The sequence below is a fragment of the Microtus oregoni genome, unplaced genomic scaffold, assembly GCF_018167655.1.
Source record: "Microtus oregoni isolate MIOR12 unplaced genomic scaffold, Mior012 000046F_ref0000063, whole genome shotgun sequence".
Classification (NCBI taxonomy): Eukaryota; Metazoa; Chordata; class Mammalia; order Rodentia; family Cricetidae; genus Microtus; species Microtus oregoni.
The window spans coordinates 18,173,143-18,198,293 of NW_024543220.1; the positions used below are offsets into that span (position 1 = coordinate 18,173,143).

The 25,151-nt window shown below is 52.3% G+C and overlaps 1 protein-coding gene across 2 annotated transcripts; it reads right to left on the reverse strand.

Moving 5' to 3' along the window:
- Positions 1-10,405: 10,405 nt before the first annotated feature.
- On the reverse strand, positions 10,406-19,972 carry Pofut2 (protein O-fucosyltransferase 2). Of its 2 annotated transcripts, none has more exons than XM_041634267.1 (9): positions 19,821-19,972; positions 19,060-19,310; positions 17,005-17,149; positions 16,183-16,293; positions 15,525-15,591; positions 14,500-14,625; positions 13,246-13,426; positions 13,026-13,149; positions 10,406-11,354 (listed from the first exon to the last, which is right to left on the reverse strand). In XM_041634267.1, the coding sequence occupies exons 1-9, from the start codon at positions 19,949-19,951 to the stop codon at positions 11,201-11,203; spliced, it is 1,290 nt and encodes a 429-aa protein (XP_041490201.1). In that variant the 5' UTR covers positions 19,952-19,972; the 3' UTR covers positions 10,406-11,200. The 2 variants fall into 2 exon arrangements, 1 of the variants encoding a protein (XP_041490201.1); XR_005972553.1 differs by having other exon boundaries at positions 11,213-11,354; positions 13,026-13,144.
- Between the last annotated feature and the right edge of the window lie 5,179 nt (positions 19,973-25,151).

Genomic DNA, 25,151 nt, shown 5'->3' on the forward strand with positions numbered 1-25,151 from the left:
GCCCAGTTCCCAGCACCTACATGGTGGCTCACAATCATCTGTAACTCCAGTTCCAGGGGTTCGGACACAAGCTTCTGGTCTATGTCGTTAGCCCGCTCATTTGTGGTGCACATACACACATACAGCCAAAACACTCACACATTATATGAAGAAAAGACCTGCGCATTAAAATTTGATCTTAGAAAATCCTATAAGTAACTTTTGTGTTATAACCAGCTTAGAACATATATGTCTATGACTTATAAGCAGGTGTTGGTTTAGAACATGTATAACTTGTTTATATCTTTAGTTATAACAAAAGAATAATCCTTAGACTGATAAAAATGACAGCCTAGGAATCATAAGGTATGCTATTAGCACTTTAAAAAAATCAATTGTTACTTCTTTTTTACTTATTTAAGGCCTAGAATAAAGGAAAGGAAAGTCAAATTAGATTTTTTTATTTCAAGATTCTAATAATGTCTCAACTTAATTATAAACTCTTTGGAATGCGGCATGTATGTGCACTTGGCACAGAGTCTTGTGTGTCAGTCTTTAAATAGATATCAACTCTGTATACCAGATAGAATGGACACCATGCCAGCTGACAGACACCACCATCAGACACTAAAAACATCTCTGGAGCATGACAAACCTAAACTCTTGGTCTCTAAATCATGTAAAGTTTTTCTACAAAGTCATCTGATTTTCAAATTGTATTATTCGTGTGTGTGTGTGTTATCTGGACACACATGACACAGCATGCACATGTCGTAGTCAGAAGACAACTTTGTGGAGTTGTTTCCCCCACCCACACACTTTTATGTGGATATGGGGGATCAAGCTCAGGTCATTATGGCTCAATAAATATTTTACCTTTTTGATAGTTCATATAAGTGAACCTCGTTCCTAGGTCCTCACTACAAAGCTGTATGATACTGAGAGCAGTTTTCCCTGTAGTGTGAAGCCATTATCATCCCTTCCGAGAAGACCTTAGATGATAGTGGTTTTAGCAGGACTGTCTTCATCTACCCCTCTGCCTATTCTCTCTGGACAGGCCGCAAGGAAGAATGTCTCTCTGAAGAGTCTGGGAGAGAGGGAGACAGGAGGGAGCCCGGGCCCCTCACATTGGTCAAGTTTGCCTCTCGGGGAATCAGCTGCCCCAGTTGTAGCACTCTGGGCCAGACATCCAGGAGAGGCACCTGACCTCCCAGGCCAAGGGGATGGTGGGCCACATCACAGCCAAGCTAGGGAGGTGTGCAAGATTTGTGCAGATGTGGTGGAGGTGCCTAGTGCCCGGAGGGTGCTGTGGCCTCTGCTGCTCTGGGGGGGGGGGGTATCAGCATTGTTACATACCTGGATGACAGTTAAGGTGTTCGGTTTAGATGAGTATGAACTGTTCTGTCCACATCCTCTGGGAACTCCTGCCCACACCAATCTCTACCCCAAGCCTCAGCCCGTGACATCCCAGGACAAACCATCTGATACAGGGGTGCAGATCTTTAGTGCCAGGGGGAGGACTGAGTTCCTGGGTGGGGCCTTGGGGCCCATGCTTCAGTCTGTGTTGGATGACAGTGGGCCCAAGTATGTCTCCAGCCAGTGTCATCAACCCTTCCCTTCACCTCAGACTCTTCCCTGCATGGGTCAGTGCTCAGGTCGTACCTCAGCCTCCACAAGAGGTTCCCAAATACCTCTCACATGCCTTTGTATTCCTCCCTCCTGTTGTGAAAATTCATGGAGGACTTTCAAGGTCCTGCAGTCAGGGCCTCCTTAGTGCGTGGCTGTCGCTGATTCTGTAAGGAGCGGGAGCACTGAGCTTGGGGGTTGGGGGAGGACAGACTGTCATTAGCACATTATATTCTTTCAGAATGCCTGATGCTCTTAGAAGTCCCTTACAAGGGCTTGTCTTATCCAGTGTTACCCTGGGCTGTAGCATCCGTTTGTCCCCTTCCCTGGCACCAGGAAGCTCTGTCCTGTGGGGCAAGGTGACCTCCTGATGTGACCGTAAGAGTGGAGGCAGACCCTGAAGCTTCTCAAACCACTGACCTATCCCCAGCTGACCCTTGAGCCTTGGCCCTTCTGGGAACAGGCATGTTGAGGCTGGCTGGTCAGGAGGCAGGAGTGAACTTGAGCGTCTGGCCCTCTGCAGCAGAGCTCAGAGCCCATGTGAAGAGCGAATGACTGCGGGGGCTGCAAACCCTCCATGGGTTCACGGCCGGGAAGTTGCGGAGAACAGACACGTTTTTTACCAAAGCCTGAATGTGCAGCCGAGCCCCACTTCCCCTCACTAATGGCCAATGAGGGTAATGGGGTGGATGAGCCAGCCTACGGCAGATGTGCTGCCTCTTCCCTGAGGTGCTTTAAGGGATGATGCTGCTGGCAGCAATTCACCTTTCTGCTCTGCTTAAAGGAGATGTAGCCCCTCACCTGTCCTGATCTCTCTTCTGTTCTCTTGTGGACGGAGGGTCAAACCTCTGTGCACATTGATGCATGGTGATCTTGTAAATGACCCTGTGGGGTCAGTGTCCTCTGACTGCATGTTCTGGAAAGAGGACCACTCCAGGCATGGGCTTGCTCTGTTAAGTGCATCTCGGCACCCCCTGGTCAGTGGCACCCCAGTACATTCAGCAAGGATCTTAAAATGAGCCAGAAATGCTAAAGGCAAGCTTGAGCATCCGCATCTCCCAGCTGGACCTCTGCAGACCTCTTGCTGCTGTTGTTTTGGCTTGGGGTTTATTGAGATAGGGCTTCTCATGGCCAAGCTGGCCTTGAAGTTGCTGTGTAGCCTAGGACAACCTGGAACTCTGGATCCTCCTGTCTCCACGTACTGTGGTTACAGGCAAATGTTAACATTGTTTGCTATCTTTCTACTTGCCTTATATTGATCATAGTTCTATGATTTCCCTCCAAGACAAATACCTTTCTGTATGCCTCAAGATGATGCCAAAGAAAGTCACTGCCTGGCGCATATGGAAACCAGTGCTTGGACCCCAGGTTTTGGTTGAGCAAAGGGTTTTATTGTAGATTGGTCAACAAGGAAACAGCAAATAACTCAAAGCTATGTCCCAGTGAGATGAGAGTGAAGGCTTTTGAAGCTTCAGGGTACTGAGAAATAGAGCGCTGGTTGGTTGTGGCCCCATGCCATGTCTGTCCCACACAGGAGACCAGGTAGACACTGTGAACCCTTTGGAAACAATGGAGAGTTTCTGTTCTCTTTATTCCAGTAGTCTATCCTGCCACTGTCAGTTCTACCCCTTGCTTCAACTCTGAGTCCTGAGGCACTGTCCTCTTTTTTCAGGGTCTTCTCCTCCATTGAAGACTTTTTAGTTCCACTCAGACCCCAAGGTCTTTTGGGGGGCAAATCTTTAAAAACTAGTTTGAGTTATCAACAAGGCTGCAATAGTCTTAAAAATAGGACAATAGGACTGGAGATGCTCTTGCAGAAGACCCTAGTCCCAGCTCCTACATCATGAACCACCTGTAATTCTATCTCCAGGGCGCGCTCTCTCTCTCTCTCTCTCTCTCTCTCTCTCTCTCTCTCTCTCTCTCTCACACACACACACACACACACACACATACACACACACTATTTTTAAAATTTTAAAAATAAGGGGCTACTGTTTTATAACCCAAGCTCAGTCTTTGTATTATGCTTTCCAATACTGTTTATTGTCTTATTATTAGAAGCACAGTAATGAAGCTAGATGTGAAGTTGTACACCTGGAACTCCAGCACTTGGGAGGCTAGTGCAGGAGGATCGCCACAAATTCAAGGCTAACGTGGAGTATATAAAATGAGTCTCTCTGGGAAAAAAAAAAAAGCGAACAAGTAGGGTAATTTGCCAAAACACCTTTCCATAACTGCACCTGCAGTCAGTTTTTAAATATAACACTTTAATAATTTTCTTCATGGTGATTTCCTTCCAGTTGTGATTTTTAAATATTTTATTTATTCCTTGAGAATTTCATATATTCATAAAATGGATTCTGATCATATCCATCCACCATTACCTCCCTCCCAGCTCTTCCTCCTAGTGCCCTTCATGTCATCCTCCCAACTCCGTACCCCCATTTGTCATTGTTAATAACTCTGAGTCCAATTAGTCCTGTCCATATGTCCATGGGTGTGAGTCCAGCTGCTGGGGTATGGAAACCTCCCAGCAGCCACATTCTCAGAGGAGGACTCCCCTCCCCTCCCTCCCTCCTTCCCTCCCTCCCTCTACAGCCATCAACTGCTGATGGCCCCTCTGCCTAGGGTGGGGCCTTGAGGCCCCTCCCCCATTTGTGTTGTCATTTCTACTGGCTTGATCTTGTGCCGGTCTTGTGCAAGTAGCCATGCATGGCTTGCTATGGTTGATTGTGCAGCAGCCACATCATGTCCGGACGTCGTCATTTCACTTGCCCCTCCATCCCTCAGCACTTCCGCTCTCCCCACTCCTCTGCTGCTCTCTCAGCCTTTGCCGGGCTGATTTAATACAGGTGAGGTGAGCACTCACAGTTACTCACACTTGGCACTCTGACCAGATAGGCGTCTCTGCATCAGCTGCTACTTCTTTTAGAAGTCTTTCTGACCAAGTTGAGAGCCACACAAATCTGTGGGCATAGGCATAAATATTCAGAAGTCAGCTTGACTGTTAACATAGCAATAACAGGTTTCTCTCCAGAGCATGATCTCTTAGTCATGGGCTTTTAACCAGGTACAGAACCAGGCATGAAATCTGTCCTGCGGAGCAGACCTCATAGCCAGTCAGTAGAGGTTGATCTCTCTATGCCCTGCATCCAGGATGAGTATTGTCTTCAGCAATAAGGTCTTGCTGTCTAGTTGGGTAATCAAGAGCAACGGCAATACTCTGTATAATTTTTTAGTTAATGTACAAGCCCATTCCATTTCTTTTAAAAAATAATTGATTTAACTTTCTGTGCATTGATGTAAAGGTGTCAGATCCCCTGGAACTGGAGTTACAGACAATTGTGAGCTGCCATGTGGGTACTGGGAACTGAACCTGGGTCATCTGGAAGAGCAGCCATTGCTCTTAACCACTGAACCATCTCTCTAGCCCCCAGATTCCATTCCTTAAGCTGAAGTCCCAGGGACAGGATCGCTGGGTTACGGTACATGTACATCTTCATGATTTTTACAATCTTTTCCAAAAACTAATCATCTCTAAAGCATCCCTCAAGGAAAGGGTTGTGTTGTAGGTAGTTCAAAAGCAATCAAGACTTTCAGAACATCAGCAGTTCATAAAACAGCCAGGCATGTTGACAAACATCTTTAACCCCTGAACTCGGGAGGCAGAGGGAGGTGGATTTCTGTGAGTTTGAGGCCAACTTGCCTGGTCTGCATAGGGAGTTTCAGGGTTTCTAGACCAGCCTTGTATCCAAAATGGTTTCCAAATGACCCTGCTGGAGGTTCCCAGGCATGGAGGTCCTCGGTGGGGAGCCCCAGCTCGCATCCCCATCCCCACAGTTTAGTCACTGACTTCAGACACTTTGAAGTTCCTACTCAGCGTCCAAGACACAGGACACGTGGCCTGGCTCTTTCTTTTTAGCTGTCTGCATCTATAGCTGTGTCCCCTGGGGACTTGCTATGAGCCTAGGCTGGACCTTCCATAACACTGGACCTGATGACAGAAGCATCAGCTACTCCTCAGCCCCGGCCCCAGCCTGTGCCTCTACCAGACCTGTGTCTCTCTCGGCCTCACTACCCTTCACTCAGGCACCAAAGTCACCTGGGTGTGCTTGTTCATCCTTGTCATTCCCTGAGGCAATGGAGAGTCAGAAAGGGTGGCACATGCCCCTCCTACCCCATCCTGGAGGGGCCACTCCTGCAGAATGGATGTGGGTGTCATTTTCTGAAGGTCCATGGTCTTGCCTTGTTGTGGCTTCCTCTACAAACCTGCTTGCTTTTCTTAAGAGCAGGCAGGTCCCCATGGCCCCAGGCTCTGGAAGTCACCAAAGTGCTACCCTGGACCTGCAGCTCAGGGCAGGCAGGCACCACTATGACAAACACGTGATGGAGAGGTAGGAAAGATAGAAACACAGAGTGGTGTGTTGTGCTAGGGAGAGAGGCTGAACCGGGGACATGATGGCAGTGACAGGTCAGAGAGAGGGCTGTGAGCCATGGGGACATGGTGCAGTCTGCGCCGCTGCACAGTGCCTGGGTGATGTCCTCAGGCTCTGCTTTCTTGGGGAGCTATGCTGATGTGACCCGAGACCATGTTGAGGCTCAGTCCATGCAGCCACTGAGGGCCGTGATTGGGTCAGTGGTTCTGATACAGCCAAGGGCTTTGTCAATGTCTGCGGCCCATGTTACCACTAAAACCCGTGCAGATGCCTATGGTTGGGACAGCCACCTGAAGCCAAGTTAATGTCTGTGGGTTTCAGAGAGCCGGCTTCACCCCTCACAAGAGAGCTGGCTCCACCCTTTACTGGGCCACAGCACTGCAGTATATGGTATGGGCTCAGGTAAACTAGCCCTGTCCAGCTCTGTCCACCAACTGGCTTTCCTCAGCTGATGGCTTCTGGTGTGGATGCAAGCAGAGAAAGACTCATCCTCCCTTGTGGGGCTAGCCACTGGGAGTTTGACCATGCTCCAGCTAACATATGGACAACACAAAGTGGACTTGCTTTTTGTGGAAGGGGGTCTCAGGGGAAGGGAGTGGACATGACAAGATTAGGAGGTGAGTGTGATGGGGCATACAATGTTAAATTCTTCTCAGATAATAAAAACGTAAAAAAGAGCAGCAGATACATGTTCTAGAAATGACAGATTGGAGGTGCTGCTGCCCTCGGATCCCAAGGGCTTGCAAGGCTCCTGTGTTCCTTTTGAGACGGGGAGAGCTGATGGTGCCATGCGTTCTGCAGGCCTGCCCTCTGTGTAGCATGAGGACGGCCATCTACAAGATAAGTGAGCCCTTCTTTGTCCTGAGAAGGCCTTTCCTTCCAGCCAATGGTTGAATCTGTCACAGGCCATTTAGTGCAGCCTCCATTAGTTAGCTGATGGCAGCAGAGGAGTAATGGCTGCACAGCAGAGACAGATGGCACTGGAACCGACCAAGGTGTGATTCAGTACAGTCCCCAAATGTGCTTCCTGCCCATCTTGTCATCCCCCTCCCACCCCCCCGCTCCACTTCTCCCTGAAGCTTACAATCCAGTCATTGAATTCAGACAGCCTTGGCTTACTTCTGAAGAGAAGCAGGCTCCGGTCCAGCCAGGATCATGCCAGTTCAGCTTTCCCCACAGACTCCTGACCTCCCACCCACCCAGTGGACCCCACAGAGGGCAGATGAGGAGTGAGAGCAGTGGCCCTAGATGTCCAGCCCGGCCCTGGGCAGCAGGTCTCAGAAACATCTCTTTGTTCCTCTTTGGTACACGTCCTGTCATGGACTTGCCAGACATGACCTGACTAAACTACACTAGTGGTTCTCCCTACCATGCAGGCTCCAAGTTCAGTGGACTGGCTACTCTGTCCTCCAGGACAAGCTGGCTCTGAGTAGGTATCTGGGCTCAGCCCTGACTTCTGGAGTCAGGAGTGACGTATAAGCATTGTGAGGGACCAGGGCTCAGTGGCTTCTCAAACTCTACTGCTGAACTCAACCCTCACCTCCCGTACATCTGAACATGGTCCTGTTTGGAAATGGGGCTGTTACAGAGGTGACTAAGGTAAACTGAGGTCACCAGGACAAGCCAAATCCCACACAACCATGTCCTCATGAAGAAGACTGGACATAGGGATGGCTCTGTGGGGACAGGGAGGAGGTGTCACCTACAAGCCAGGACGGCATGGAGGGGATAGTACTGCATTTTGTGATCTTGGAGCTCCAGATGTGAGGCTCTTGTCTGTCATCTGTCACATGTGTTTGTCCCTCTGGAGTCCCTGCTGGTCTCCTGTTGTTCTGGGGCCTGTCTTGGATCTGTGTCCCTTCCTCCCAAGTCGTACTTCAAAAGCTGGCAACAAGGATGCCTACATAAGCCCCTGATGGGATGGATGACCCAAGTAGAAGACGGGCATAACCCCCGCAGTCTTGAAGTCTCTGCTTCTGGGACCATGAGGACAGTGGTTCTGTGGACGGCTCAGCTTGCTGTCTGCTGTGGGTCTGAGGACAGTGTTGAGTTTCGCTCTTGCTCTGGCTAGGCATGCAGTCACTCGCAGTGCCCTTTGCTGTGCAGCTGCAGTGCCCTTTGCTGTGCAGTTGGCAGTGCCATGGGAAGTAGAATATTTAGTTAGGTCCACAGCTCAGGAGGTCCTCCAGTCTCAGTGCTGTTCACTGAATGGTTGGGTGGTTCTGGGAAGCCTCTATCACCTTGAGAGGGTCCTGAGAGCCATAGTTCAGTTCCTCCCAGCTCCCTAGCGTCTGTGTGGTGGTACCATCCTCCTACTTACTTTGGCATGGCTACTAGCTCCCGTGAGCTATCACGGCCAAGGTGGGGCCTCATGGAGCTGGCCCCGTGACATTTCCAAAGCTGTGAGCTAAATAAACCTCTTCCCAAAATGGATGAGCACAGCTCCTCAGGGGCTGTGGTGCCTCAGTCCCAGATGTTCCGGGCAGTGTGTGTCTGATTTATAGCCTTAGGTGTCCCAATTAGCTACTGCCTCGGAACAAACCACCCTGTGGTTTCGGCAAGGATGACTGGCTACTTGTTGTCGGCATGGTCCCTGCACAGAGACCCCGAGTGGGCTGGTCTGTGCTGTGATGCCTGCCTAGATGGTACTGCTGGAACTGGTACATTGTGGGTTCCTCCATTTGTCTACAATGGCCCGTTGTTCTGGGAGACCCCAGGCGTGACTACAGGCAGCACCAAAGACCATACAACCCCACTGTTCTTTCTGACCACTGGCCTTTCTCCCCACCTTGAGATTTATAAGAACTCAGTTTCCCCGGTCCAACCTATCCTCAGCATTGCCCTGCTTATCTGGGCAGGAAGCCTTGTCTCTCTGCTGCATATGGACTATGGCGTACTAGGATGCTTATTTTCTCTCGTGGCCGTGGGCTTCGTGATGGCAGGGCCTAGATCAAGTGCTGGCTGTATGACCAGTGCCTGGAAACTGCCAGCAGATGACAGACAGCTTAGGGCTAAGGCTTCCTGACACAGTACAGATCCAGAAGCCAGAGTTCACAAAGGCCCCCACCCTGACTGCTAGAGGTAACAGCTTAGGCTGGTGTGGCTGTTGGGTTCATCTTGCTACATCTGAGAGAAGGGAAGAGTGGGTCATGGGCCATCTGTAACCTGTCACAGCTGGCTCACTAAAAATACACACAGGGAGTGCTGAGTGCAGACTAGTGCCCAGTAGGACAAGTCTGTGTCCAGCCCATGCGACGGGGATGACACCAGCTATGCCATCTGCACGGGTGAGACCTGGAAGTCAGACTCCACTGTCCACTGTTAAAAAGTCCCATGATGGCTGGGGCAGAAGGGGCTGGGGCATGTACCTTAGCACATCCATCCGAGTTGCAATTGTCAGTGTCCCCAAACCCTATAAAACAGCACTGACCCAAATGACCGCATCCATTCTCAGCTGTGGACTTCCGGCCCCTGGGTTCTCTTGGACGTAACTGGCTCCTGGGTCTTCTGTTGAACTCGCTTAAGAGCTGTCCCTGTTCTGGGTGAACTGCAACCTAACTTTGTATGGAACTGAGCTGCAGGCTAACTGATATTCCTGTGGCAAAACATGTCTATCACAGACATTACAAGGCTGCCCAGCTTTGCCCAGAGATGCTGCTGCCCACAGCACCAGGCACTGCTCAGAGTGGTGTGTCTTCTGGCTCAGAGACCACTTCTTTGTTTAAAACAACTGATATACTCGTGTTTCATGCAGGCCAGGAGCCTCTTAGTTGCTCTCCATTGGAGCAACATGGCATGTTGGCTTAGATCCTTGCTACATGGTGCCGCCATCCTGAGATGACCTGGCCCAGCACATCACTCCATTGCCCCATCTTGTGCCCCTAAGTTCTTGTCACTGGCTGTCACTGTAGAGCAGGAGGCTATGTCCTGGCACCAGGTCTTCCTTGCTGCAGCTGCCACTGCTGCCATCAGATGAACTAGCCACTCCTTTAGAAGGCACAAAGGCCATACTGCCACCCCTTGGAGTCCAGATGGGATCTCCAGATTATAGTTGGAGAACGCTTTCCCCCACAGTCTACCAGACACTCCAACAATGAGAACCAGTGGACAGTGACAAGATATTGCTGGTCCCCAGGGCCAGGAATAATGCCAGGCTCCAGGACACGCTGCTCTGTCCTGCACACCTGGCAAGTTTGCCTTCTACAGAACCGAAAGGGGTCTGTGCTGAACACTGTGAGGAGGCATGAGCCCTCATTCTCCCAAAAGGGCATAGTTGCAGTCTACATGGCTCAGTTCCTAAAAGGCACCATTTCTATGATTATGGCTTTCTTGAAAAATTTCTATGATCACAGCTTTCTTGAAAAAGTAGTTTATTAATACACTTGGATGTACAAATGGGAAACAATAAATACATGATTCAACTGGTCAGCCGAGTGAACCACAGGACCTTGTCTGTGCTCAGGGTCTACCTCGGTGCTTGGGACGGAGGCCTGGGCAGGAGCTGAGTGGGGGCTGCTCAGTGCACAGCACTGGGGAAGAGGCGTACGGATGAGCACCAGGTCAAGGACCTGGGGTGCCCTAGCCAAGGCTGTGCTGACTCCGCTCCTGTGTGCAGCATGAGGCCTAGGGAAGGGTTTCATAAAGCAGTGCTGTGTCTCAGACGGGGCCTTCTGAAGGTCATTTGTCACCACAATTCTACTCAGCAGGGTGCAAAGCCTGGGGACCCACGTGAGGTGAGAGAGTCACTGGCAACTCGTGGGCTGTTCTGAGGTTTCCACTTTCCCGTGAAAACGGTACCTGAGCCCGTCCACTTCAGGAGGAAATTAGCTGGGGCACCACACAGGTGGAGAGTGAGGCGAAAACTTGGCACACGTGTGAGACCACCTCAGTAGACAGAGTTATACCCACATCTCAGGAGCCAGCATCCACCCCTGAGGGCTGAAAGGCCTGTCGGGGCTGGTAAATAGTCCTCACATTTCTGGACTAGCACACGTGGCATCCGTGATGAGGACATGGTTCTCGAGTCCTGAGAGAAGACACGTTTGTGAGTCCTGAAGGTGGCAGGGTCTAGACAGGCAGATGCTGGCCCATGAACACAAAGGAACACAGGCTCTGGGACCTTGTGACCGAGTGACTGGCAGGTGGTAGGTAGGTGGCCCTCAGTATGCAATCTTCCAGTGTGTGGGCTGCTCACACGCTTTCTCCTGGTCTCCACAAAACCGGTTGTATGTCGTCTTGGGGTCCAACCCCAAGATCTCTCTCTCTTCATGAATCCGAAAAGAAAATGTGGAAACCGAGGTGCCAATAAAAAACCTACGGAGTAATAAGAGGTTACCTGGGACCAGCAATGGATTTATTACACACACACACAGAGCAATAGATTAGACACACATGCACATACATGTGTACACACAGGTTGAGGTGCCAATAAAAAACCTGCAGAGTAACAAGAGGTTACCTGGGACCAGCAATGAATTTATTACACATACACAATTGTGCACGCTATACACACACACACACCCAGAGGCTGACGCCCTCTGCACTGGCACCTGCATCGGTCATCCCACGCTTCAGCACCCACTGCCTTGAAGACACCCCTTCTCTCTACTACAAATGCCAGACCTCCACCTGACTAAACACCACCACCAAGGACTCTGCATCCATCTTGACACACTGGCAGTAGCAGGGGCTATTTACTAAGCTGCTATCTTAGCTAAGGAAGCCCCTTTTCCAGGGTCCTTCAGATTCCTGGGGTGACAGAGAGATGCGGCCAGTCCTGACCCCTGGACCCTGGTCTTCTGGCACCTAGTGACCAAGTGATCCAAGAGAAGCTCCGGAGTGCTATAGTACATGACTGTCCTGGAACTCTGGGACCTTAAGTACGCATCGCCTGTGGAGACAAGTATGGGGTGGGCTGTGCTGATGACAGAGGCAGCTATAGTCAGCTGTGTGAAGTTCCCTCTGACCTGGGAATTGCAGTCAGTTCCCGAGACACCGCTTGTGTCTAATAGATCCTGGGCAGAACCCCAGGCAGAGAGAAAAAAAGCACAAGTTCAGAGCCTCCTCAGAGAGCAATAATAGATATAGGACCATAGATATAGGGAAGATACAGGATGGCTCGGCTCTCTCCATCACGCACACTGCACAGGCCATGTCTGCAATGAACAGCAGTTAGACCCACAAAGACCCTCACCCGCCTGTCCCTGGTGCCGGGATGGTGGCAGCGGGAACCGCAGAGGCCAGAACACAGCAGAAAAACAACATTCACGGAGAGCAAAGCAATGGGCAAGGTGGGCACACACCAGCCTTCTAGACCTCTGCATCTGGAGCCACAAGGAAAGGCACACACCAGCCTTCTAGATCTCTGCATCCGGAGCCACAAGGAAAGGCACACACCAGCCTTCTAGACCTCTGCATCTGGACCCACAAGGATAGGCACACACCAGCCTTCTAGACCTCTGCATCTAGACCCACAAGGAAAGGCACACACCAGCCTTCTAGACCTCAGCATCCGGAGCCACAGGGAAAGGCACACATTCTGCCTTGCTTCCTGTTCTACTCGGGACACTCTAACCTGAGCCCACCCCGAGTGCCCACCGCTGATGCACAGAAGACAGCTGCAAGGCCAGCAGCCCTCAAGGGCTCCCAGAGCATGGCTACAGAGGCCTTTGGTCTCAGGCAGACCTGTGTTGCTTCAGGGGCACAAACAAACCAAGGAGGCCAAGCGGCCTGGGCAGGGTATGTCTCTGGGGTAGACAGGAGCAGAAGAGATCCGGGCGTACGCCATGGAGAGTGTGTGCATGACAGACCTGAAGGGTCCAGACCTACTGTTCCTAGCAGCCCAAGGAGACAGTGGGCAGGCTGCTACCGTTTAGAGAGCAATGGAGCCAAACGGCAAGAGAAGGTGGACAGCCACAGCCACCTGCTCAGCTGCTGAGAACCGGGGCAAGCGAGAGCCCCCTCTGCGACACGGTGAACAGGCACCTGGCATGAGCGCAGATCCACTGGTCGATGATGGCCACACCTCCATCCTTGTACAGCTCCAGCTCCTCCCACGTGGGCTCAAACCTCACCATTTCCGGTAGCAGCTTCCTCAGTTCTTCCTGCTCTGCGAGGTGAAGGAGGGGCTGCTGACTCTCCAGGAGGGGCACAGTGAACACCTGCACCTGCCCAGCACCCAACCAGGGGAAGAAGAACTGCCTACCCTTCCTGATGGCGTCTGTGGCCACGAACACCTTGTCCAGCTGGTGAGTCTTCATGAGGCTGCGGATCTTCTTCACGGCACCCTCCAGGCTGGGTACGTCCTCCCTGTGGCCCCAGATGAAGTCCTTTCTCCTCAGGTGGACTCCAAGGTAGGGGCCGCCGAGCGCTGAGCCCAGTTTGACCTACAGAAGACAGGGAGGTGGGGAAAAGATGCGGAGAGCTCCCTGGGTGTCCTGGGAGCCAGAGGGACAAACATGTCCTTGAAAGTATCCCTCCGGCCTGAGTCCCACACAGATTCCCCTGGGGGAAAGGATCATCTTGACAAGAAGACCATGAAGGAATCAATCATCACAAATACTTTATCTGAGTGAAATAAAAATCACAGATGAGCCGGGCAGTGGTGGCGCACGCCTTTAATCCCAGCACTCGGGAGGCAGAGGCAGGCGGATCTCTGTGAGTTCGAGACCAGCCTGGTCTACAAGAGCTAGTTCCAGGACAGGCTCCAAAACCACAGAGAAACCCTGACTCGAAAAACAAAAACAAAAACAAAAAAACAAAAAAAAAAAATCACAGATGAACCACCAGAAAAAAATGAAAAAAGAAAAGCTATTTAATACTTTCTTCTAGGCAAGGCCATCCAAGCATAGAACACCCAGAGACCATCAGGTACAGTGGGGTCCTAACAGCCAGTGATGCAGAGGAGGTCCCAACAATGCCAGTCGAAGGGAAAGATGACACCAGAACCCCAGCTTTGGGGGGAAGTACACATACAAGGACAATGCATGACCCAAGGGCTGAAGGAGCTCTGGGGCAGAGGCCATGAGAAATGCTGATGATTTATCTTTCAATGCCTACTTCTGCTTAAGGACCCCCCAGCCCCCACCCACCCACTTCCTTCTTTTCCTTATTTTAAAAATATTTTTATTTTTCAAACAGTTTCTCTATAGAGCCAGACTGGCCCAGATCCCATAGCCTTCCTGTTTCCGCCTCTGAAGACTGGGGTCATAGGTATATGCCACCATGTTGGGCACAATCTGCAGACTTCCAAAAAAAAAAAAATCCGATTTTATGTTAGCAAAAATGTCCCCACTTCAATACAGAGACATGTATGAGTCATGTCTCTAACTCAAGGACTCAGAGGAGCTTGACCCCCAGCGTGCCACTCCTGTCTGGAACAAAATCGCCACAGGACAGACATGGTAGCTTAAAAGCTGAACCATCCCTAGTTCCTCTCAGCCAGGGTCGGCCCAGCTACCTTCATCCGCGTCCAGTCTTCCTCCGGGGTCATCTTGTCAGCGGCATCTGTGGAGTTGAGGTGCTGGCTCCGGAACTCGTCCCCCACGGCCCGCAAGTGCTTTGCAAACACCATGCTGCGCCGGGTCTGCACGAACAGGGCCGAGTGTCACCAGGCCTTCAGATGAATGAGCAGTCACGGCTTCACTATCTACCCCCTGCCCCCTCCTTTCCGCAGTCTGCCATTGGCAAGGCTCCTCAGCCCTCCCAGCTGGGTCATTTTGTGCTTCTTGCTGCCTGCACCACCGCCACCTACAGGGCCTCTGGTTAATCCCTTGGCACTCGGCAGCAGTGGTGTCACCCATAGAGATGGAGACAGGCCCATGTGGGGCCACTTTAGGGAGCACCCTCCCCCCAGCCAACCCCAGAGCCAGGCCTGCCTAGGCTGCAAGGCTGGCCTGCACCATTTGCCCTTGGCTAGCAACGGCTCAGGGTCCACCCAGCTCCTAGCTTTACCCTTTGCCTGATTCAGGCTGCATTTTTCCTAAACTGAACGGAACTGGATGACTGTGTCTCTGCTGCAAACCACATGCTTCAGAGGAGCAGGGTGGCTGCTCCCAGCCTGACACCTGCTCAGCCGGCCAGTGTCCTCAAAATACCCTGGCTATACTGCTCCCCTCCAAGCAGAAATGGCTAGTGGTGTTAGGACTCGCTGCACACAATGTCCCCTTTCCCAACCAAAGGAGAAGTGGCGCAAGTGCAGCCACCCGCAGTGTGGAGAGGACACGTCAAGGGCTGGGTGTCACCCGTGGCAAGACCACTATGTCTATGGCACAGAGCACTGCTCAACAGAGTACTCGAGGCTGGCCCTAACTGCGAGTCACTCCGCACCACAGCAGGCCCTGCAGTGAAAGCAGACCTCTTTCTGTGGGGTGGAGAAAGCCCACTGGGCACAGCCCATGGTTTCAGCCAGCAAGACTGAAAGTTGCTGTTGACGGTTAGGTTTTCAGAACTGAACACACGCTGAGGCTGCTGGGAGGTACTCACGTCCCAGTACTCTCTGCCTCCATAGTGGTCGTGAAGCAGGTTTTCAGCTCGGTCCAACATCACAGACCTGCATTTAAATAAGGAGGAAAAATGAAGATTTCAATGATTCTCAGAGTTCAAATGTTTACTCCTGCACTTTCCAAGAACAGCACATGGGAAAGCCGTGGGCCCCAACGGTACAAGTGTGTCGGGGACCCTACCAGGCCCCGGAGCTGTGCACCTCCAATGGCCACACCGTCACCTCTTCACAGCCTCCCATACACACTCTCGGCCAGCCTATTATCCTCGTGGTACCCCCAAAGACGAATGCAAAAGGAAGCCACGAGTGTGTCCGGCCTCCAGCGGCCACAGCGGCCTCTCAGGGCACAGGAGGCGGATGACAGTGTAAGGATAAAGTGATTTACTGAGCAAGGTGTTTGGGATAGTGCAGACCCTGCTCTTAACCTATGGTGACAGAGCACAGAAACCCCAGGCTGGGATCTCTCTAAGAGTCTCCTTCCAGGACACAGTCTCCTCCCACGGCCCACCCCACCCCCAGCCTAGTCCCCCTGCTGTGGAAGTGGGCACCCCACAGACTGCTGGGGTGCAGGGAGGGGCCTGGTGAGGTGTCAGGATTGTGATGGACAAAGCCATCACAGTGAAAGGCCCAGGCACTTACCGCGCAGATGTGTTCTTTAGAAGTACAGGCGCGACAATGGAAGCGGAGCCCTGGACGGACAGGCAGGAGACATTGAGGCCCCTTGTTTCTTCATAGCCCCAAAACCAGCCTCTGGAAGACAGAGCCCAGCCTGTCTGTCAGTCCAGGAACAGACGAGGGGCGTGCATGCCCATGCCGGACTGCAGTCCCACTGGAACTGCCCCTCGCTCTGAGGCTCACAGGCTAGCACTATGGACAACAGGGTTCTCGTAAGAACTAAGAGAACACCCACAAAACTCAACATTTCCCAGTCACTGACAGGAGACAGGCAGGGGAGGAGGAGGTGACAGCAGTCACGGTTCAGCCGGACAGCCAGGTTCTCCAAATAACTCTTCTTCCAAGAGGACCCCCGTACGTCACGCACGGAGGGTGCTAAGTGACAGGCAGGACGTTGGGGCTAAGATCACCATTCCCATGTCATGCTCAAGTGGACATAAAAGGAGAGAGGAGCTGGGGATGGTACGTGACTATACGTTCAGTACTCTGGAGGCTAGGACAGGAAGGGCGGAAATCAAAAGACCTCCACTGGACACACCATCGCCTGTCTTTGAACACAGAATGGGGGAGACGTAGCTCAAGTGGTTGAGAGCCTGCTTAGCAAGCACAGGACCCTAGGTTCGACCCCAGTACCTCAAAATATAAAGTAAATAGGGTGAGGGTATCTCAGAGAGGTGCTCTAAGGACTAACAGTATGAGGTAAGCTACAACAGGATGTACCAGGGCTTAGGGGTGGCCTCGGGACAGTCTCTGTGAACCTTATGGGGCCTGTAGCCACAGTGCTACCTGTAATATTCATGCTTGTCCTGTGAGTAGAGGAGAGGGTCGATGCAGGGCCGCTCGTCCACCTTCTCCTCCCAGGTGCCCTCCTTCCAGCCCTCGGCGTAACCTTGCAGGACATATACCTGGTCGATGAAGGGCCCACCAGACTCTGAAAGAGACCCCAGAGAGCGTGCCACACAACAGGGACCCCAGAGAGCGTGCCACACAACAGGGACCCCAGAGAGCGCACCACAAGACAGGGACCCCAGAGAGCGCACCACACAACGGGGCCCCAGAGAGCGCACCACACGACAGGGACCCCAGAGAGCGCACCACACGACGGGGCCCCAGAGAGCGCACCACACGACAGGGACCCCAGAAAGCGCACCACACGACGGGGCCCCAGAGAGTGTGCCACACAACAGGGACCCCAGAGAGTGTGCCACACAACAGGGACCCCAGAGAGCGCGCCACACGACAGGGGCCCCAGAGAACGTGCCACACAACAGGGACCCCAGAGAGTGTGCCACACAACAGGAAGCACAGCTGCGTGGGGAGCTGTGCATCCAGTATGAACGACTTTCGTGATTTATGGAAGGCTTCCTTAGCCCTCAAAGGCTTGAGAAAACTTCCAAAGCAGACAGCAAGGTCAATGGCATGAGCATGTGGGCGAGGAGGACAGAAGGGAACTCACTGAGGTCTCCTTAGCCTCTCTTAGTCCCCATTGGAGCAGGCCTACCTTCACCCCTCCCCCTGTTGTTGCTGTGCACTGGGGGCCCCCAGCATATGCTGACCCCTCGAGGCCCCCAGTATGTCCTATCATCACATCTGCTTCATCATTAGCCCCCAGTGAGCAGAGTCCCAGCAAGGTTTGCGTTCCCTTTACCCCATTACCACCGTCATTTTACCAGAACCACCTGCCAGATCCAAAGTACCAATGAGCGTTTGTCTGGAAGACAAGCCCAGTTATGGTAGGTCACAAAAAGGAAGTTTCTAGGTCTTCACGTTCACCCTACATGAGGCCTGCCTTCGGCGGATGGACCCAAGGCCCAAGCTAAAGCGGCTGCCCAGCGTTGATTGTACAACAAAAGCTGGGCCCCAGCACAGCTTTGTCCTGGCAGTCTCACGCCCAGGGCACAGGCACAGGCACCATCTTCCCTGTAGGCTTCCTCAGACCTACTAAAGCCAGAGGGAGGGAGGTTCGGTGGCAGCAAGGAGAATCAGCCCTATGCCTTCAGGTGCCATACAAAACAGAAGGGGCTCTGAGTATACCTTTTTCACAGTGAGCAATCCACTGGCCTTGCCCCCACAGAGAGGCACGGGCAGCTTCTCCAGGCCCCTGAGACTGAGGCAAAGGTCAGGCTAACTTAGCTGAGTCTGACACCCTAAAAACCCAAGCCCAGCTCTTGTTTTCCTGGACCCACAAGCAAGTTTGGGAGCTGGGCTAGGAAAAGACATATTCTAAGCATGCATCTACTGACTCTGCATCTTCAGTCTGCAAGAAAAAGTAAGAAAAAATATGGCTTGTGTTCCTGTGTTCCCAGGACTGACTATCATCAGAACATGTTTGAGAGCAATGAGATGTGGGGAGAGAACCACGTCCTGGAAAGATATCCTCCTGAGGCAGCAGTTCTGAGCAGGGGGCAGAGGTTACGGGGGAATAAAGATTTGATGTTCACCACTGGTACCAGCCAGGCTCTAAATGAACCCCTTCCTTCCTGGAGCCTCCAGTGCAGCAGAAGAAAGGATTTGTCTTCCAACCAAAGCCACAGTCAACTCTAAACACCTCTCTACCCAGGAAAGTTCGACACCTCTCAAAAGGTGGAAGGGGGCGAAGTCAAGCGGGAGGCCTCTTCAGAGACCCCTCCCCACCATCGTGGGCATGCTCAATTAAGATGGTCTTCCTGCTGCTTCCTCATCAGCACTCTGACCACACCTGCCATGGCGGTTCTGCCCTGCTTTCCTAGAGAAACCACTGAGGAAGCACTACAGCCTGGCTAAGTGGGAAGTGCCCGCAAGACTGAGCCAGGACGCCTGACATCGCATCAGAAAAGCCTCCCAGTCTGATGCCCACCTCACCTGCAATGAACTGCTCATACTCAATGACGGGGATGTTTTTATTGAGACTCGGAAGATCGAAAAACTCGGACCAGGGAATCCGGACCTGATGGATGTCGGGGCTCTGCCAGTGATACAGACGGCCCCACGGGGGCAGGACAAGCACCCACTCCTCGGTCTTCAGCAGTGTCTTCAGCAGCGATGCAACTCGGATATAGACATCCCTGCGGAGATTGAAGCCTTCTGGGGGGTTGACATCATACAGAAGGTACCTGAGCAGGGAGCAAGACACAGGCCTTGAGTTGGGAGGCCGATGGAAAAACTCCACAGTACACAATGATACTTGAGAAAGTCTTATAGCGATGTAGATTCTAAAACTTCAGGCTCTAACCAAACCAACCCGGGCAGGCTTCACTTACACCGTCACTGGCTTTACCTGCACCGAACCTCTGGTTTGCTCTCCAGTCTGGGGAATACCAGCCACAGAGGAAGCACACAGTAACTTCTGTCCTACCGCTGGGGCTCAAGATGGGCCTCGGGACAGGACGCCTGAGCCGACACTGGGCCAGCCAGCGTGGCCAGAGCCGGGCTCCACCTTCGCTCCTGGACCTTCTGGTAGAGATCTCTCGGGAGCAGCCATGATCCTTACCAAGGCCAGGACGACCTTCGCCGCACAAGCTTCACCCGTCCAGTCCGCTCGCGCAGCCCCGGCCCCGCTGGCCCCCGCTCCACTGCTGACCCCGTCCCAGATGCCCCGCCCGGCATGGCGTGGACACACTTACCGTCTGCGGGACGCCGCCCCCGACAGGATGTCCGCAGCAGACTGGCCAGGCCAGAACTCCTCTCCTGAAGCTGAGACTGGCCGCCAGAATGCCACGGCCAGCAGCAGGCAGACGACGCTGAGCGCCGCCATGGCCCCGGCGGCCACGCACTTCCGGATACCGTGCTCCCTCCCACTCACACCCCCACACCCCCACTCCGGAAGCGCGCGGGTTTGCCCTGCGGAGCGCGTCTCTAGTAACTACGGCAACGCGGAGCGGCCCACTACGCGCACGCGCCTCACGTATTCCGGGGGAGGGTGTGGCCTGGGGCGGGGCTTCCCGTTGGCTGCTGTCTTCCCGCGCTCGCAGAGCTGCAGTGCCGCGGCCAGGCCGGGCGGAGTGGCAGGGTCGGTATCACTCGGTGCACAGGATGGCACGAGTGCAGGGGGAGCTCTCTTGGGTCTCACCCGGTACCTACTGAACTGCACTATGCCAGGCATTCCATTCCGGTCCCCTGGTATTGTACGGTCCCGTTATACCGGGTGTGGGCGGAGCTGGCCGTAGGCACTGGTTCGGCAGGACGCTAGGTGAGCGACCCTTCGAGGCAAAGAGGACCAAGTAACTGGCCTCCAGGTCTCCTGGAGGGGACGGACTCCAGACCCGAGAGCACGCCCCGTTCCGCGGATCAGCTTTGGGGTCGGAGGACGTGACGGATGTAGTGAGGTGACAGCTCTGAACTTTGCTGGAAATGCCTGTTCCTCCGTTGAGTGACTCTGTGGCTTTGCTGTTTAAGCTGCATCCCCGTAGAAGTATCCAGAACCGAGTGTGATAAGTTGAGCTTCAAATCGGAAAGTAAAACCTAAACTTTGAAAGGCAGAGGTAGGAAAATGAAAACATAGACTGGGAGAAAGCATTCAGAATACAATAAATTACCTAATAGAGGGCTTATGTCCAGTCATAGAAAGATCTTTAAAGTTCTGGAGTACCTCAAAAAGATGTAGATGACCCAATGCAAAAAGAGAGAGAGAGTATACACACATGGACACGGAAGGCTTGTTCAAGTCCTAAGATCTTGGAGAAGTGACATCAATGATAAGCTTGGGAGATACCCTTTGGTGAAGCTAGGGGACAATGGACTCCCACAAACTGCTGAAAGTCTGGAATCATCTTGACAGTTACTGTTCTGTCCTGGCTGACCCTAGCTGGAGTTACCCCCAGAGCTGCAGTAGGGGAGGTAGTTGGGTGGGGGGTGCAGATTTCCCAGAATTATCCCAAGAGGGAGTGCCAAGTGTTGATGCTGAGCATCAATGGGATCATCCATTCAGGAACCTGCAGCGTGCTCCCAAGGCGGAGAGGGTGGAGTATAGGATGGTCTTCCTGGTGTTTGGGGGCTGGGGGAAGGGAAGGGGCCACTGTGGACTTCGTGTGGATCAGAGCAAGTTTCTTTCCGTGCTTTGGCTGTAGCTCGAGTAGCTGGCTGAGAATGCTGCAGCCAGCCCGTCCAGAGTGATCAAGGCATCTGCTTCTGGGTCAGGACGTTGAGGAGGTGCTGGGAGTCCTACAGTTTTTCACGAAACTTAGACTACACCAGTCTGTCCACACCCGTCCGTCCTTGCATTTACCCTGGAAACATGGACATATGTACATTTGCAAAAGGGGCAGTATCCCCAGCTGCCACGAGCTTCTTGGCTTAGACAGTGTTGAAAAGCAGTTGTAGACCTGACAGGAACTCTCAGCACCCCAGGACTCTCCAGCATGGCCCTTTACACTGCTGGATTGCTGGAGGTTAATTGTAGGACTACAGGCTGAACCTCCTCTGTGGCTGAGGTACCTCTTGTTCAGCCCTTTAAGAATTAGCGTTTCTCTCCCAGACAGAATGCAAGACCTTTGTGTAGCGGATTGGGGGAGAGGACATAAGCGCACCTAAAGACAGGGGAGGATGTTTGCCTTCGACTCGTTCATGTAGCTTCTCAAGTGATTCTGAGGTGGGCAAGCATAGCAAATAGTTTAGTAAATGGGCCAGGTTGTGCTTGGTGTTCTGTTGGGGTTATGCACAGCCCATTTCCTGTAATGATTTCTTGCTTGGCAGTCCACCTGTTCATGTACGTTGCTCTCCGAACGACATGCCTAACAATTGCAGAACTCCACAGGCATCTAGTGACACACACATCCCACACTGAACCATAGGCTAAGTTTCTGCAACGACCAGCCCCCAACTCTGCAGCCAGCAGTTTCTAACCGTGGTGTTTTGAATGAGAATGGACCCCATAGGCTCGGGTATTTTAATACTTGGTCCACAGTTGGTGGAACTGTGAGGGATTAGGAGGTGTGGCTTTGTTGAAGAAGGTGTGTCACGGGGCGGGGGAGGGGGCTTTGAAGTTTCAAAAGCCTGTGCCATTCAAGTTGGCTCTAGCTCTCAACTGCTGCTTCTGCACCATGCCTTCCTGCCTGCTGCCACGCTCCTCTGCCATGGAAGTCATGGGATCAAACCATCAGCCCCAAACGAACTCTTTCTTTCATGGGTTTCCTTGTTCATAGTGTCTTAGCACAGCAAAAGAAAAGTAACTGAGACACAGTGTATTTCCAGGACATCAGTCTGGCCTGAACTGGATTTAAACGTATGGAATTCATTTTGCTTTAAATGCTTTTCTTGTTAATTTTGTAAACTGATGTGGGCTTTTATTTCAGCTCCTAGCCTAAGAGGCCAGAAGCTGGAAATACCCAAACCCTAGCTACCAGTAATAGCTCCACTCCGAGGTTCTCCTTCTTGGGCTTGCTCGCTGCAGAGGGACAGTCAGTCTGAGGACAAACACTGCTCTAAAGATCTGAGTTGAAGCTGTGGGATACACTCTCCTGCAGCCTGGCACTGGTGTGTGGGGGATGATCCACATAGAAGCCAGTCTTTCTTGAGAGCCACAAAAGTGCCCCCAAACCAAGGTGTGGAGCCAGCCTGACCACAATATGTAAGCAGGACAGAGCGGCAATAGCTCTGCCTCTAACCCTGGGGATCCTGGCTCACTGGTTCCACCCAAGGGTCATTCTCATTCACAGTGGAATCTTCAGCCCTTGCAGTGGGTGGCTCTTGGGATCTCTTGTGAAAAATAGCCCTGTACCTACAGCCTGGAGCCCACGGGCCTCGTGTCACCACCAACAGGCCTGAGTCCATTCATGTTCCTGTGCCTGTGTCTTCCCAGAACAGAGGAGGTGTGCAGAGGCTCTCCATGTTGGTGTGTGCCTCCATCTCCTCTCTCTATGCTCCCAGTCTTCTTTGCCTTGGAGAGTTGATTATTGTGCCCCCTGGATTAATATGCCCTTGAGAAATTTGAGTTTTCATTAAGACAAAAAGCCCAGCTGTTGCAAGGGAAACTGAGATCCTCTTTTGAATTCTTCGTCTCACAGATACATGATTTAAAATGAACCTGGAAGGAACTTGAGAATGATTTTATTGGGGTTTGAGAGGAAAATAACAGGGTAGGTAAGCTAAACATATTGGCAGCTGCCCGAGGAGGGGGAAGGGAAGAGGAGGAGAGAAAGCTGTGCTTTCTGGAAGGTTGGCAAGCCTCTGCATGCTGGGAAGGGGGTTGGGGCTAGAGAGAGAGATGAGGGGGTTACAGGGGTTTAGGGCAAGCATGCTTAGGCTTTTGGCTGGCATTTGGAAAAGAGGTGAGGAAAAGCGAAAGCAGGTTTAGTCTGCTTAGACCCAGGTCATGAGTCTGAACTCAGAGGTCAGCCAATTCCAAACTTTTACTGCCCAAGGCAAAGGATTGCACTAGGGACACATGGTTAGAAACAGAAATTTAAAAAAAAAAAAAAAAAAAAAAAAACTTATTAAGAAAAGAGAAGACACTCCTGATACTGGCTAGTGAGCCAAGGAAGGACTTCACAAAGCCTTGGGCCGTAGGCCTGTGCTGGCTTGTGAAGCATTTTATTATTTAGTGGTTGATGGGAGTGGGTCTGGCCCATTGTGGATGATGCCATCTCTGGGCTGGTGGTCCTAGGTTCTATAAGAAAGCAGGCAGAGCAAGCTGCGAGGACCAAGCCAGTAAGCAGCTCCCCTCCATGGCCTCTGCATCGTCTCCCTCCAGGTCCCTGCTGTGTTCAGTTGCTGTCCTGACTTCCATCCATGATGACTAGTGATATGGAAGTGTGAGCCAAATAAACCCTTTCCTCCCCAGTTATATACCCATAGGACACTTAGATAGCACCTGTCAGTCTGTCGGTCTCGTTCGTGTCTCTCCCTTTTCTGCATTTTTCTCACATATGCTTCGTGCCTTAGATGAAGGTCAAGTGAGGAGGGGCGTCCTCTTGCGTGCTGCAGACTAGATATTTCATGTGTGAACTTACCCCCATTGTGGGGGGACTAGAGATCATCTCAACTGAACGAACACCCTTGAGGTCTGGGTTCCATCCCAGGGCTTGCAGCAGATCCCTGGCATAGTGGAGCATGTATGTAACCCTGGCACTTTGGAGGTTGAGGCAGTAGGATTAGTAGGTCAAGGTCACCCTTGGCTGTACAATGAGTTACAGGCCAGCCTGGGATACATGAGACCCTGTTTCAAACAGAACAGAACCCACCTAAACCCTCCACACCCTAAAAAAAAAAGGAAGGGAGGAGGGAAGGAAGAAAGAAAGAAACAGAGAGAGAGAGAGACTGTGTCCTGGGAAGGAATAGCTAGAAGAGGGTTTCTTTTATCCCTGTCTGCAGTAACCGCTGGTGAAGGTAACGTCTGGATGCCTGGAGAGCGGGGAGCTCATTACCTCACCTCAGCGCTGCGACCACAAGAGGGCAAGAGAGCCCTTCTCTGGAAGCTTCCGCTGCTATTCAAGCGGAGTAGGGAAATACTTGTGGGCCTTACTGGCACCGTGGGAAGAGTGGGTGGTCAGACCAGGGCTGAGTCCAGAATTCAACTCGGTAAAAGAGGTCCAGACCACCCAAGTCTTGTCTCTAGAGAACCCCAAGAGCAAGCCTTGGCCCTCCATACAACTGGTGCCTGACCTCTAAGGCTTCCCATAAAAACAGAGCTAAGAAAGGTGGGGATGCCCCCTACTCTCTCAGCCTAGGCAAGTACATCTTGTAGGTCGGTCACAGGGCCACACTCAGAAATGCCCAAAGTTTCGCACGCCCCTTGGGACTCCAGGCTTCATCTGTCTCCTACAGATATCAGAAGTAGGGCAAACACCCTGTGTCCCCACCCCTGAGAGAACTGAGCCCCCAGGTGGGGAACACATAGGAACAGGTCCTACAGCTGCCCCCAGAAGCAACAAGGTCCTCTTCTGGAACAGTCTGACCCCTGTGAAGGCTGGTGCTCCATAGTACAGGGATAGGGGTGGAGGTGGGACTCCAGTCAGGAC